A 13244-nucleotide genomic window follows, 5' to 3' on the forward strand; every position below is an offset into this window, starting at 1 on the left:
TAGTCATGTATATAAGTCCACAGATTTGTGTTGCCCTCAGTCTTGGTCAGAGAATTCTTCTCTTTGTAGTAGGCAGCACTGAATAAAACACAACTGGGCAAGATGCTGAGAACAGGTGATCATGAGGACAAACCCTAAATGTGGCAACTATACCAAGCCTACTCTCACCCTTAGGCTCAAAAAACACCGTAGAAAAGTAAGAAGGAAACAAAGTAAGAGGAGAGGATGAGGAGTACTGTGAAACACTGTCTTCTGGTTGTGACATGGTGATTGCTCTCACGAACTCATAGCAGCTGTAGTTACAAAGCATGAGCAAGAAAACAGTCAAAATTCCAGCATGAACGGGGAGGGGGACTCAAGGCCCTCACAACCCTAGCTCAGGAGCAATTGGCAGTTGATGGCTGCTGGGGAAGGGGTAGTCAATTTCTTTTGGGGTGTGGTAAGTGCTAAGCTGCACATGCTCTACCAGATGGCCCCACATCCATGCACAAACAGGCAATACTAACTGGATTCCATGTTTTGTTTTAAGAGGAATGATGGCTGAGGCTGGGAGAGGACTGTGTTGGGAAGTAGTGCTTAAAAAGAAAAAGGTTTAGCCATGTATTTAGCACATGCTTATAGTCCCAGCACTAGGGAGGCAGAACCAGGAGAATGGCTAGCCTAAGACCAGCCTGAGCTACACAAGTTCAAGTGACCCTGTACCAAAGAGGCAAAGGCTGGGTGTATAGCAGAGACAGAATATTTGCCTAGCAGGTGCTAGGTCCTGAGTTTGGTCCTCAGCACTTTAAGAGGATGTGACATTCAGCTCATTCTGGACTCCAGATTAGGGATGCTTAACTTGTAATAGTAATGAAATGGGTATCCTCTGGGCTGGGTACTCTGTTTCCCTCTCCCAAATCCTAACCACAGCCTTCTCTATTGGACATGCCTAGAGCTGTCCTATACCAACTACCTTCAATTGAGTGTGGCTAAAAAGAGTGTCAAAGAGAAGTCATTATGAGAATAAAGCTGATTTCCATCCTTGGGTTCCTCTCCATGAGGAACAGTGACCTTACTGCTCTAAGATCAGCCTCTTCTACAGCTACAGCTGCCTGTCATCTACTGCATCCCTAAGATACAGCCATGGCTGCTTGCCCATCAACTGCATCCCTAAGATGTAGCCACAGCTGCCTGTCATCAACTGCATCCCTAAGATGCAGCCACGGCTACCTGTCATCAAGTGCATCCCTAAGATGTAGCCATGGCTGCCTGCTCATCAACTGCATCCCTAAGATGTAGCCATGGCTGCCTGCTCATCAACTGCATCCCTAAGATGCAGCCATGGCTACCTGTCATCAACTGCATCCCTAAGATGTAGCCATGGCTGCCTGCTCATCAACTGCATCCCTAAGATGTAGCCACAGCTGCCTGTCATCAACTGCAAACATAAGATGCTGACATTTTATTTATTCTGGGTCTTCTCCAGGGCAAGACTTAGATATCTTATATTTGGGATTTTATTTTTTTATGTTTAAAATTCAATATCCATCTTAAATTATAATATTCATAATACTATTCTCTTAAGGATATTTTAATTATACTCTCAGTCACAAAAGAAGTACTGGTGTATTTAGCAGCTCATGTAGCAGGTCTTTCTTGTCAGGCTTTCTTTGGATCACCAGCCCCCAAATAATGACACAAAGACTTAATATTATTAATTATGAAAGCATGGCCTTATCTTAGGCTTGTTAACTTAAAATTAACCCATTCCTATTCATCTATATTCTGGCAAGTCGCTCTTTAACATTCCTCCATTCTATAAGTCCAACTCCCTCCATATCTGGCTGGCTTAATTCCATGTACCTCAGATTCTTCCTGAGTTCCTCTCCTATCCTCTCCTGCCTAGCTACTGGCCATTCACCTCTTTATTAAACCAATCAAGGAGCTCTGATACACCCCCACACATCCCCACCTCCAGCCTACCCCCCCCACCCTGTGCCCTACCCCACCTACCGCTCTGGTTGAGCACTGGGTCAGAGGGTGGAGCCAACAGTCCACCCTACTTCGGAGACCTCTCGCAGCAACTCCGAACAAAGGAGACCTGACTATCCACACGGGACCACCTGTAATTTCCACCGGCTTGGTCTCTGACCCTGCCTCCAGTCCTCTGCTGGAGTCCCGGGCCCCTCCCAGAGATCCACCTATCTCTGCGGGTCCACTCGGAGTTCCTGCGGGCAAGATCCTTGACCCCCAAATCCGGGCCCCTGCCAAAGAAGGAGGTCTCAGCTGGAGAGCGCCAGTTTCCAGTGAGATCCCACTACCCTGCAAAACCTTCTCAAGTTCAAGCTCAGCCCTCGTCCTCTTCTGCCAGTCATTGGCCAGAGCTATTGGCCAGAGCTATTGGCCAGAGGACCACTGTGAGTACCTGCTGGCATCTTCTTCTGGATCCTCATCCTTGACCCTATCCCTGGATCCCTGTCTGCAGAGAAACCTCCTAGAGAGCTTGGACCACACAGAACTACAGACATTGAATCTTTGATCCACATAAGCCCATCGGGGAAAGGACCATAGAGAGAGGGAAGAGACACCACCAACACCTACTGGAAGAAACTATGGGAAGAAGGCAATACAAGAGAACACCTAACAACAGAAAGACAAACATGACACCACCAGAATCTAGGGAATCTACACCAACTAGAATGGAACACAATAACAAAGCAGAGGAAGCAGAAGGGTACGACTTAAAAATCACCATCATAAAAATGATAGAGACCCTCAAAGAAGATATGAGAAAATCCCTTAAAGAAATGGAGGAAAAAACAAACAAAAAAGTGGAAGAAGTGAACAAATTCCTTAAGGAAAGTACAGAAAGCCAAGAAAAAACAATTAACCAGGTAAAGGAAACGGTTCAAGACTTGAAAACCGAAATTGAGAAAATAAAGGCAACACAAATGGAAGGAAAGCTGGAAATTGAAAAGCTGGGCAAAAAATCGGAAACCACGGACACAAGCATAACCAACAGAATTCAAGAGATGGAAGAGAGAATCTCAGGCGCAGAAGATAAACTAGAAGAAATAGATTCATCGACCAAAGAAAACCATAAATCCAACAAATCCTTAACACACAATATCCAGGAAATGTGGGACACCATGAAAAGGCCAAACCTAAGAATAATAGGCATAGAGGAAGGTGAGGAAGCCCAGCTCAAAGGTGCTGAAAACATACTCAACAAAATCAAGGAAAACTTTCCAAATCTGAAGAAGGACATGCCCATGAAAGTACAAGAAGCATACCGAACCCCAAATAGGCTGGACCAAAGAAAAAAGACCCCTCGACATATAATAATCAAAACACCTAGCATACAGAATAAAGAAAGAATATTAAGAGCAGCGAAGGAAAAAGGACAGGTAACATATAAAGGCAGACCTATCAAAATTACACCTGACTTATCCATGGAAACCCTCAAGGCCAGAAGGTCCTGGATAGATGTTCTAAAAGTATTAAGAGAACACGGATGCCAGCCTAGGCTACTATATCCAGCAAAACTCTCAGTCAATATAGATGGAGAGAACAAGATATTCAATGACAAAACCAGATTTTCCCAATATGTATCTACAAATCCAGCCCTACAGAAAGTATTGGAAGGAAAATTCCAACCCAAGGAAGGTAACTACGCCCACAAAAATGTAGGCAACAGATAATCCAACTACACCAGAAACCTAGGGTAAGGCAGGACAAATATATTCACAATACCACTGCCAACAACAAACCTAAACCAAACAAGCATCAACAATCAATGGACCTTACTCACCCTCAACATTAATGGTCTTAACTCACCTATAAAAAGACACAGGCTAACAGAATGGATACGAAGACAGAATCCATCCTTCTGCTGCATACAAGAAACACATCTTAGCTCCAAAGATAGACATTACCTCAGGGTAAAGGGTTGGGAAAAGATTTTCCAATCAAATGGAAATAAGAAGCAAGCAGGCATAGCTATCCTAATATCTAACAAGTTAGACTTCAAACCAAAACTAGTCAAAAGAGATGAAGACGGTCATTTCACATTCATCTCAGGAGAAACCCATCAACACAAAGTCTCAATTCTGACATCTATGCCCCTAATACAAAGTCACCCACATTCGTAAAAGAAACACTACTAAAACTCAAAGCTCATATAAAACCTCACACACTTATAGTGGGAGACTTCAATACACCACTCTCAACACTAGACAGGACCACAAATCAGAAACTCAACAAAGAAACAAAAGAATTAACAGAAGTTATGTCTCAACTGGGGCTAACATCTATAGAACATTCCATCCAAAGACAAAAGAATATATCTTCTTCTCTGCTCCACATGGAACCTTCTCTAAAATCGACCACATACTAGGAGACATAACAAACCTCAACAGATACAAGAGAATAGGAATAGTCCCCTGTATCTTATCGGACCACCATGCTTTAAAATTGGAATTCAACAACAACACAAATAGCAGAAAACCTGCAAACTCATGGAAACTTAACAATGTGCAATTGCACCACTCCTGGGTCAAAGAAGAAATAAAGAAAGAAATTAAAGACTTTCTAATATTCAACGAGAATGAGGATACAACATACCTGAACTTATGGGACACCTTGAAAGCAGTGCTACGAGGGAAGTTCATTGCACTAAGTGCCCATATGAAGAAAACAGAGGATAGTCACATAAATGAATTAACAGCCCAACTGAAAACCTTAGAACAGAGAGAAGCGAATTCACCCGCAGGAGCAGACGCCAGGAAATAATCAACTTGAGGGCTGAAATCAACAAAATAGAAACCAGGAAAACAATACAAAAAATCAATGCAACAAAGAGTTGGTTTTTTGAGAAAATCAACAAGATAGATAAACCTTTATCCAAATTAACGAAAAAGCAGAGACAGAACATGCAAATTAACAAAATCAGAAATGAAATGGGGAACATAACAACAGACACAGAGGAAATCCAGACAATTTTCAGGTCATACTTCGAAAATCTGTATTCCACAAAAATTGAAAATTCAAAGGAAATGGACAAGTTTCTGGATAACTATCACTTACCAAAATTAAATCAAGAACAGACAAACAACTTAAACAGACCTATAACCCGAAATGAAATAGAAGCAGTCATCGAAAGCCTTCCAACGAAAAAAAAGTCCAGGGCCAGATGGATTCAGTGCAGAATTCTACCAGACATTCAAGGAAGAACTAATACCACTACTCCTCAAACTGTTCCACAAGATAGAAACAGAAGGTTTATTGCCAAACTCTTTTTATGAGGCCACAATAACTTTGGTACCCAAACCTCACAAAGACACAACTAAGAAAGAAAACTACAGACCAATATCCCTGATGAACATCGATGCAAAAATACTCAATAAAATAATGGCAAACCGAATTCAAAAATACATCAGAGAAATCATCCACTATGATCAAGTAGGCTTCATACCTGGATTGCAGGGATGGTTTAACATACGAAAATCTATCAACGTGATCCACCATATAAACAAACTGAAAAAGAAAAACCATATGATTATCTCCCTAGATGCGGAAAAAGCTTTCGATAAAATTCAACACCCTTTCATGATAAAGGTATTAGAGAGGTCAGGGAAAACAGGAACATACCTAAACATAATAAGAGCAATATACAGCAAACCAACTGCCAACATCAAACTGAATGGAGAGAAACTTAAGCCAATTCCTCTAAAATCAGGAACAAGACAAGGCTGTCCTCTCTCTCCATATCTCTTCAATATCGTACTAGAAGTTCTAGCTAATGCTATAAGACAACAAAAGGAGATCAAGGGCATCCAAATTGGAAAGGAAGAAGTCAAACTGTCTCTATTTGCAGATGATATGATAGTTTACATAAGCGACCCAATAAACTCTACCAGGGAACTCCTACAGCTGATAAACACCTTCAGCAAACTAGCAGGATACAAGATAAACTCAAAAAAATCAGTAGCCCTATTTTTTTCAGACGACAAAGAGGCAGAGAAAGAAATCAGAGAAACATCACCCTTTACAATAGCCACAAGCAACATAAAGTATCTTGGTGTAACGCTTACCAAACAAGTAAAAGATCTATATAATAAGAACTTTGTGACTCTAAAGAAAGAAATTAAAGAAGATACCAGAAAATGGAAAGACCTCCCATGCTCTTGGTTAGGTAGGATAAACATAGTAAAAATGGCAATCTTACCAAAAGCAATCTACAGATTCAATGCAATCCCCATTAAAATCCCACCACAATTCTTCACCGACCTTGAAAGGATAATAATCAACTTTATATGGAAAAACAAAAGACCCAGGATAGCCAAAACAACCCTATACAATAAAAGAACTTCAGGAGGCATCACCATTCCTGACTTTAAGCTCTACTACAGAGCTATAGTTCTGAAAACAGCCTGGTATTGGCATAAAAATAGACAGGTAGACCAATGGAATCGAATTGAAAATCCTGATATTAATCCACGCACCTATGAACACCTGATTTTCAACAAAACAGCTAAAATTATACAATGGGGCAAAGACAGCATCTTCAACAAATGGTGCTGGCACAATTGGATGAGGGTGTGTAGAAGACTGCAGATAGACCCATGTCTGTCGCCATGCACAAAACTCAAGTCCAAATGGATCAAAGACCTCAACATCAATCCAGCCACATTGAACCTCTTAGAAGAGAAAGTAGGAGGTACCCTTGAACAAATTGGTATAGGAGACCGCTTCTTGAACATAACTCCAGGGGCACAGACACTGAAAGAAACAATTAATAAATGGGACCTCTTCAAACTTAGAAGCTTCTGTAAGGCAAAGGACACAGTTGACAAGACCAAATGGCAGCCCACTGACTGGGAAAAGATTTTCACTAATCCTATATCCGACAAAGGGCTGATCTCCAAAATATACAAAGAACTCAAGAAACTAGTCAACAAAACACCAAATAACCCTATTTAAAAATGGGGTACAGAACTGAAGAAAGAATTCTCAATGGAGGAAATCAAAAAGGCTGAAAGACACTTAAGAAAATGCTCCACATCCTTAGCTATCAGGGAAATGCAAATCAAAACAACTTTGAGATACCATCTTACCCCTGCCAGAATGGCTAAAATTAGAAACACCAGTGAGGACTTATGTTGGAGAGGATGTGGAGAAAGTGGAACACTCCTTCACTGCTGGTGGGAGTGCAAACTCATACAGCCATTTTGGAGATCAGTATGGTGGTTCCTCAGGAAAATGGGAATTAGTTTACCACAGGACCCGGCAATCCCCTCTTAGGCATATACCCAAAGGATTCACATCAATGCAACAAAGCCATCTGTTCAACTATGTTCATAGCAGCACTATTTGTAATAGCAAGAACCTGGAAGCAACCTAGATGCCCCTCAATTGAAGAATGGTTAATGAAGATGTGGCACATCTACACAATGGAATACTACTCTGCAGAAAAAAATAATGGTATCTTGAAATTCGCAGGCAAGTGGATGGCACTTGAAGAAACCATCCTGAATGAGGTAACCCAGTCACAAAAAGAGAAACACAGTATGTACTCACTCATATATGGATTTTAGAACTAGATCAAATGACCACCAGCCTATAATTCACATCACCAGAGGAACTAGGATACAAGTTGTATTCTAAGAGATTCATATAAAGTCCCTCACAGAACTGGGAAGGGACAAGTCCCCCAGACCTCAGGTAAAGTGGGGGAGGACAGCTAATGGAGAGAGAAGTAGGAGAAAATGAGAGGGAGGAGAGGAAGGCATGTGCGACCAGGAGGATTGAGCCTGGTTAGGAATGGAAAATAGGAAAGAGAGAGAGAGAGAGAGAGACAGAGACACAGAGAGAGAACATAAAAGAGGGAGCCAATATTGGTTTGAAGATAAAGTTGAACACAAAGAAAGGTCGAGGGAACTACAAGACTGCTCCCAACTAACAATCTCAGCTCCTGTGGAAAGGCTATCATAAATGCCCTTCCCGGAGAGTGAGATCAACAACTAACTTCTACATGGAGTCCTCAACTAATGCCTGTTGAAAACAGGAGCAAACACCCATACATAAACACTGAGTCGAACTAGAACCGAGAAGCAGATGGAGAGGACAAGACCATACGGTAGAAGTACATAGAGACAGCTTACCTGAACAAGGAGGAGCTAAGGGCCACTAGACTGAGCTGGGAAGCCAACAGGGGACTGACTCGGACACCCCTGAATATGGGTCTCAGCCAGAAGGTCTGAGCAGTCTAAGAGACCTCAGACAGTGGAGCCAGGATGTATCCCTGGTACACAAAAGGACTTTGCAAACATATCCCCCATGGAGGGATAACTGCCTTATTCTAGAGATAGGAGAGAAGCCCTAGTCCCTACTTCACATGACCTGTCAGATCTACATGCCCCCAACTGGATGGCATTCCCCTACATATGGTATTGTGGTGGGGGGTTGGGAGGGGAGGGTGTTTAGAGTGCATGGGAGAGGGCAGAGAGGGCAAAAGGGAGGGAAGGAGGAGGGAGGGCTGGAGGGGAGGGAGGGAGGGAGGGAGGGAGGGAGGGAGGGAGGGAGGGAGGGAGGGAGGGAGAGGGAACTGGGATCCACATGTAAAATAATAAATTAAAAAAAAAAAAAAAAAAAAAACGCTTTGACTCCAAAATTTAAGTTGAAGAACAAGTTACTGGGGAAAAGTATTTCTATTTTTGTTTCCACAGAAAATGAAAAGATGTGGATTCCTTCCAGACTAATGTGGTTTGATCATGCCAGACCGCCTGAAACAGAGTACAAGCTAATCCTACATTCCAAACAGCTGGACAAAACAGCCCTACAGACTACAGCTAGGATATCTGAATCTTCTGCGAATCCCCCAAGACAGCGCCCCTTACCAGCAGGAAGTAGTTTGGAAAGAACGACGCCCAAATTCCCAAATATTGTGTATAAATGTTTGTTTTCATTTAATTGGACTTTGTTATATAAAATTAAATAAAAATAAATAAATAAATAAATTTTAAAAAAAAACCAATCAGAAGGCATCTTAGGCAGAGACCCATCTTCACAGTTTACGAAAAGATTACCCCACAACAAGCTCATTTAAATGTTTTGCTCTTAATTTACTTTTACCATAATGTGATGAGAGAATGAGACTGCTCTGTGTTTCACTGGCATCCAGTCCTCAGCTCTTCCAAGCCTTACTCTTCTGTTTATTCCTGGTGATACTCACTCCGTCAGCTGTCAAGCCATTTCCTCCTAATGAAATATTCCCTCCTGGGGGATAAGGGGTGCTCCTAACACTAAAGGAAGAGTCCCAAGCCCCCATCTCCAAGGCTGTATGAGCAGTAACACTGGTGAGGAAAGGAGGCTCCATGGCTGAGCACTTGAAAGTTGTGCAGACAATTCCAAGGATGCAGCTTTCATGAGCTGTCGCCCTGCTGGGGTGGACTTTTTGGTAATATAGCTGCCCTCTAAATCACTCACGCTTCTGAAAACCCAAAAAAAACTCACTGAGTCCGTAGTCTAGACTTGGATAAATGGCTTCTTTGGTCTATCCATGGTGCCCTACCAGAGAGAAACATGTTGGCTAGCATCTACCCCTAAAGCCACACAGCACTTCCAAAAACTGAAACTGAAAGTTTGCCTTTACCCACTACATGCCAATTCCTTGTGGGGAAAGGCTTTCTCTGACTTCCCAAGGCCTTTCAAGCATCTGAAGAAAAACCTGGCACATGCAACTCTCAACAAGTATGTGATGCATGAGTCCACTCCTCATCCTCTGAACTCCAGGCCAGCACTGCGACCTGGCATTTCTTCCTCATCTCTTAGTGTCTTTTCCCTTGAGTCTCTTTTCTCAGGGTGTGTAATTCACTTCTCATTTCCCTAAATCCCTGTCCTCGGCTTCATACACAACCACAATAAGCAGCTCACAGCTGCCTGTTAACTCCAGCTCCAGGGGATCTGATGCCCTCTTCGGGCCTCCCAAGGCACCTATACACATGTAATATATGCTTACACAGACACAAACACACACAAGAAAAATAAAGGGAAAACACACTGATCAGCACAATCACACTAAGAAACAAGAGACTTAGTTACTCACGATGCCCCGGAATTCATGATACAGCTCTTGGATCCACAGAAGCACTCTCTCCCATCATCATGATTCATTCCAAGGTTATGACCCAACTCATGAGCAACAATGGATGCAAATGTCTCCACTGTGATTTGCCCAAACTGTGAAAACACAGGAAGGTGCATTAGGAAATGTTTTTTTGTCACTCCTTTTTTTTGGAGGGGGGGATCAAAAGGCAATGTATCTACTATACTGCTGACTTGATGTCAACCCAAGTGTCCAGTACTAACCTTTATGTGCTCACTCTGATAAGAAACTAGAGTGACTCATGTGCAAATAACCAAGCATTGGTAGATCATTCCCTCAAGTTTATAAGAAAACACACTGATTTCTTTGAAATGAAGCCTGTTTCCTCATTCATAAAAAGATAACATCCTGATAAATTTTGTTGTCATTTTGACACACCTGGGAAGAGGGACTTTACAACTGAAGAGCTGCCTAGATCGCATATGTCTATGAGGTATGTTTGTCAATGGATCTATGAAGGTCCAACCACTGTGGGCAGTTCCATCCCCTCAGCAGGTGGTCCTGGACTGTATAAGAAGTCTGAGCATGAGCCAGAGAGAGCCAGTATACATCATTCCTGCATAGCTTCTGCTTCAAGCTCCTGCTCTGAGTTCTCGGCCTATGTTCTCCAAGTGACAGACTATGTATGACCTGAGGTATAAGTCAAATAATCCCTTTCCTTCTCTATGTTGCTTTTGGTCATCATGTTTATCAGAGCAACATAAAAGCAAACTAGAATAGATAGCAACACATAATATTAAAAACTTGACCTCGTCTCTAGGGAAAGAACACACATGCTACTCCTGCTATGTCCTTCAAAAAAGTCCAAACTACTGCCATAAGGATCTGGAGGAGAAGCATGGAGTCAACAGATGCTGGAGACTGTCCTAATGCCTACATCCAGAATTGTACTTAATTAAAAAACAACATACCACATTAATCCCACCAGCGTGGCTCCTTGAACATACTGTTCCTACAAATGCCATTCCTGCAGTCCCACCAAAGCCTTTCTTCCTAAATAAAAATGTAAAGTTATAAAACACTTGGAGGGAAAAAATACATATTAGTCCTGTTTCTGTAGGTAATCTTAACCACACTGACAAAACCTATAGAAAATGGAAGAAAAATGACAAAGACAAATAACATTTTACTTTAAGAGTATGAGGTTAGTATTACAAACATAATCTTTTAAATGCTTTCCATACAAATGTTGATGCCTTTACCCACCAAGCCAAGTTTGGAATTTGTCATTGGTGTTAACTATCTTCTAGGTTAAAAATATTTCTAAAGCTGTATTATTTATTCATTCAACAAATGTTACTGAGGAGAGACAGCAACACAATACATTCACAAGGGATTGTCTTCAAATCTGTAAAGGGGAAAAACTTGCATGCCCAGAATTTTATACCTAGTCAAACAAAGACAGTTACAAAACACTAGAAAAAAAAAAAAAAAAACTAGGCAAGTATGAGTTAGGAAAATCAGAGCTCAAACTGAGATGATCTTTAAACTCTATCCTGATTATGTGAAAATGTTTTCAGCAAGAAATCATTTTTTCTTTCCATATAATCTTTCACACACATACACAAAAAATAATAACTGTAAAATATGCTGTAACAAGGTGAGGAAAGAAAAAAAGACAAGGTGTAAATACAAAGATAAGCAAACACAAATGAGTGGCAAAAGAATATAATATCACTGCAATAAATTAGCAAAAGTCATTTTTCTGATCATTTCATTCATACCATTTTTTAAAGCCACTTACAAAACCAACTGTGCACTGTCATGTCTCCGGCGTGTTATAAGGAATTTCTCCCGCCACTGTACGAAGTTGCCCAACACATCACCAGCACCTCCAATTATATTGATTGGGTTTCTATCTGTCCAAATTTCTAGTCCAACTAGAACAATTCGGATGTTTAACATGATATACATCTGGGGAAAAAACAAAAATAAAATATATAAAACACATTAAGAACATGAGAAGAAATGGGGGCGTGACTAGGACAGGGTTTCGCATTCAAGCTGGCCTTGAGCTTTCTGTGTTGATAAAGAGTTGAGGATGACCTTGGACTCCTCACCCTTCTGCCTCAGTCATGGAGGGGGTCCTGGGATTACAGATGTATGCCACGACATCCAGTAAAGAAAAAATTTCACATTAATGAAGAAATATAACCAATAAAGCTAAAAAACAGGATCCTCTGCCCAAAATAAAAATCTACTCTTCACCCATCAAGGGCAGAAAACTAAGATTCAAACTCCTTTTCATTCCCACTGTAAAATCTGACAAATACAAGAAGTTAAAAATGTTAAGTAAATTTTATTAACAAAACTTTCCTTATTACATGGTTTGGATCTCGAATGTTTCTAATGTCCCATGTGATAAAAGCCTTTGTTTTTTTGTTTTGTTTTGTTTTTTCCCATGTCCCACTGTGACACTACAGAAGGATGATGGGATCTTTAGAAATTGGAACTGAGTAGAAAAGGCCAGGCCTCTGAATACTAAGGAACCACAGCGTCCTCTCCTCCTCTTCCTCCTCTTCCTCTTCCTCCTCCACTTCCTCCCCCTCCTCTGTCCTTCTCTCCTTCTCCTTCTCCTTTTCTCCTTCTCCTTCTTCCTCTCTCTTCCTCCTTCCCTCCCTTCATCCCTCCCTCCCTCTCGATATCCTAGCTGTGAGTGAGCAACTCACTCCACCATGCACGCCCTCCATTAATGCTGCCTCATCACAGGGCCCAGGCAAGAGAGCCAACCACCATAAACAGAAACCTCTCAAACTACACAGCCAAATAAACCTTTCTCTCTATAAGATGAATACCTCGAGAAGTTTAAATAGTGGAGAGATAACTAGAACACAGACTTAACATAAATATTCAGACACTTCACTGAGAAATGTCATGATCCTGCTGGGTATACCAGATAATTCACAGGAAACTATAAACATTTCTAACCTCTTATCTAAAATCCTAACCACAGAGACACCAAAAATTTCAGTAAAGGACTGTAGAACTCCTGTGTATTTCATGGGATGTTGTGAGGAGTGTGTTAATAAGTACAAAGTACCAGCTCTGGTATTTTATTTTTACCACATTTGTTGTGTATTATGAAGGAGGAGCAGGAAGC

The 13244-nt window shown here is 41.4% G+C and overlaps 1 protein-coding gene across 1 annotated transcript in view; it reads right to left on the reverse strand.

Annotated features, from left to right (window-relative positions):
• Adam9 (ADAM metallopeptidase domain 9) overlaps positions 1–13244 on the reverse strand; it is a 70063-nt gene that overhangs the window by 33184 nt on the left and 23635 nt on the right. Inside the window, exons 9-11 of the mRNA XM_051182173.1 lie at positions 11889–12058; positions 11056–11137; positions 10085–10218 (exon numbers count right to left, since the gene is read on the reverse strand). Of these exons, the coding sequence (XP_051038130.1) occupies positions 10085–10218; positions 11056–11137; positions 11889–12058 (386 nt within the window). The remainder of the gene's footprint in view (positions 1–10084; positions 10219–11055; positions 11138–11888; positions 12059–13244) is intronic.

Source organism: Phodopus roborovskii, unplaced genomic scaffold (assembly GCF_943737965.1).
Source record: "Phodopus roborovskii unplaced genomic scaffold, PHOROB, whole genome shotgun sequence".
NCBI classification, from domain to species: domain Eukaryota; kingdom Metazoa; phylum Chordata; class Mammalia; order Rodentia; family Cricetidae; genus Phodopus; species Phodopus roborovskii.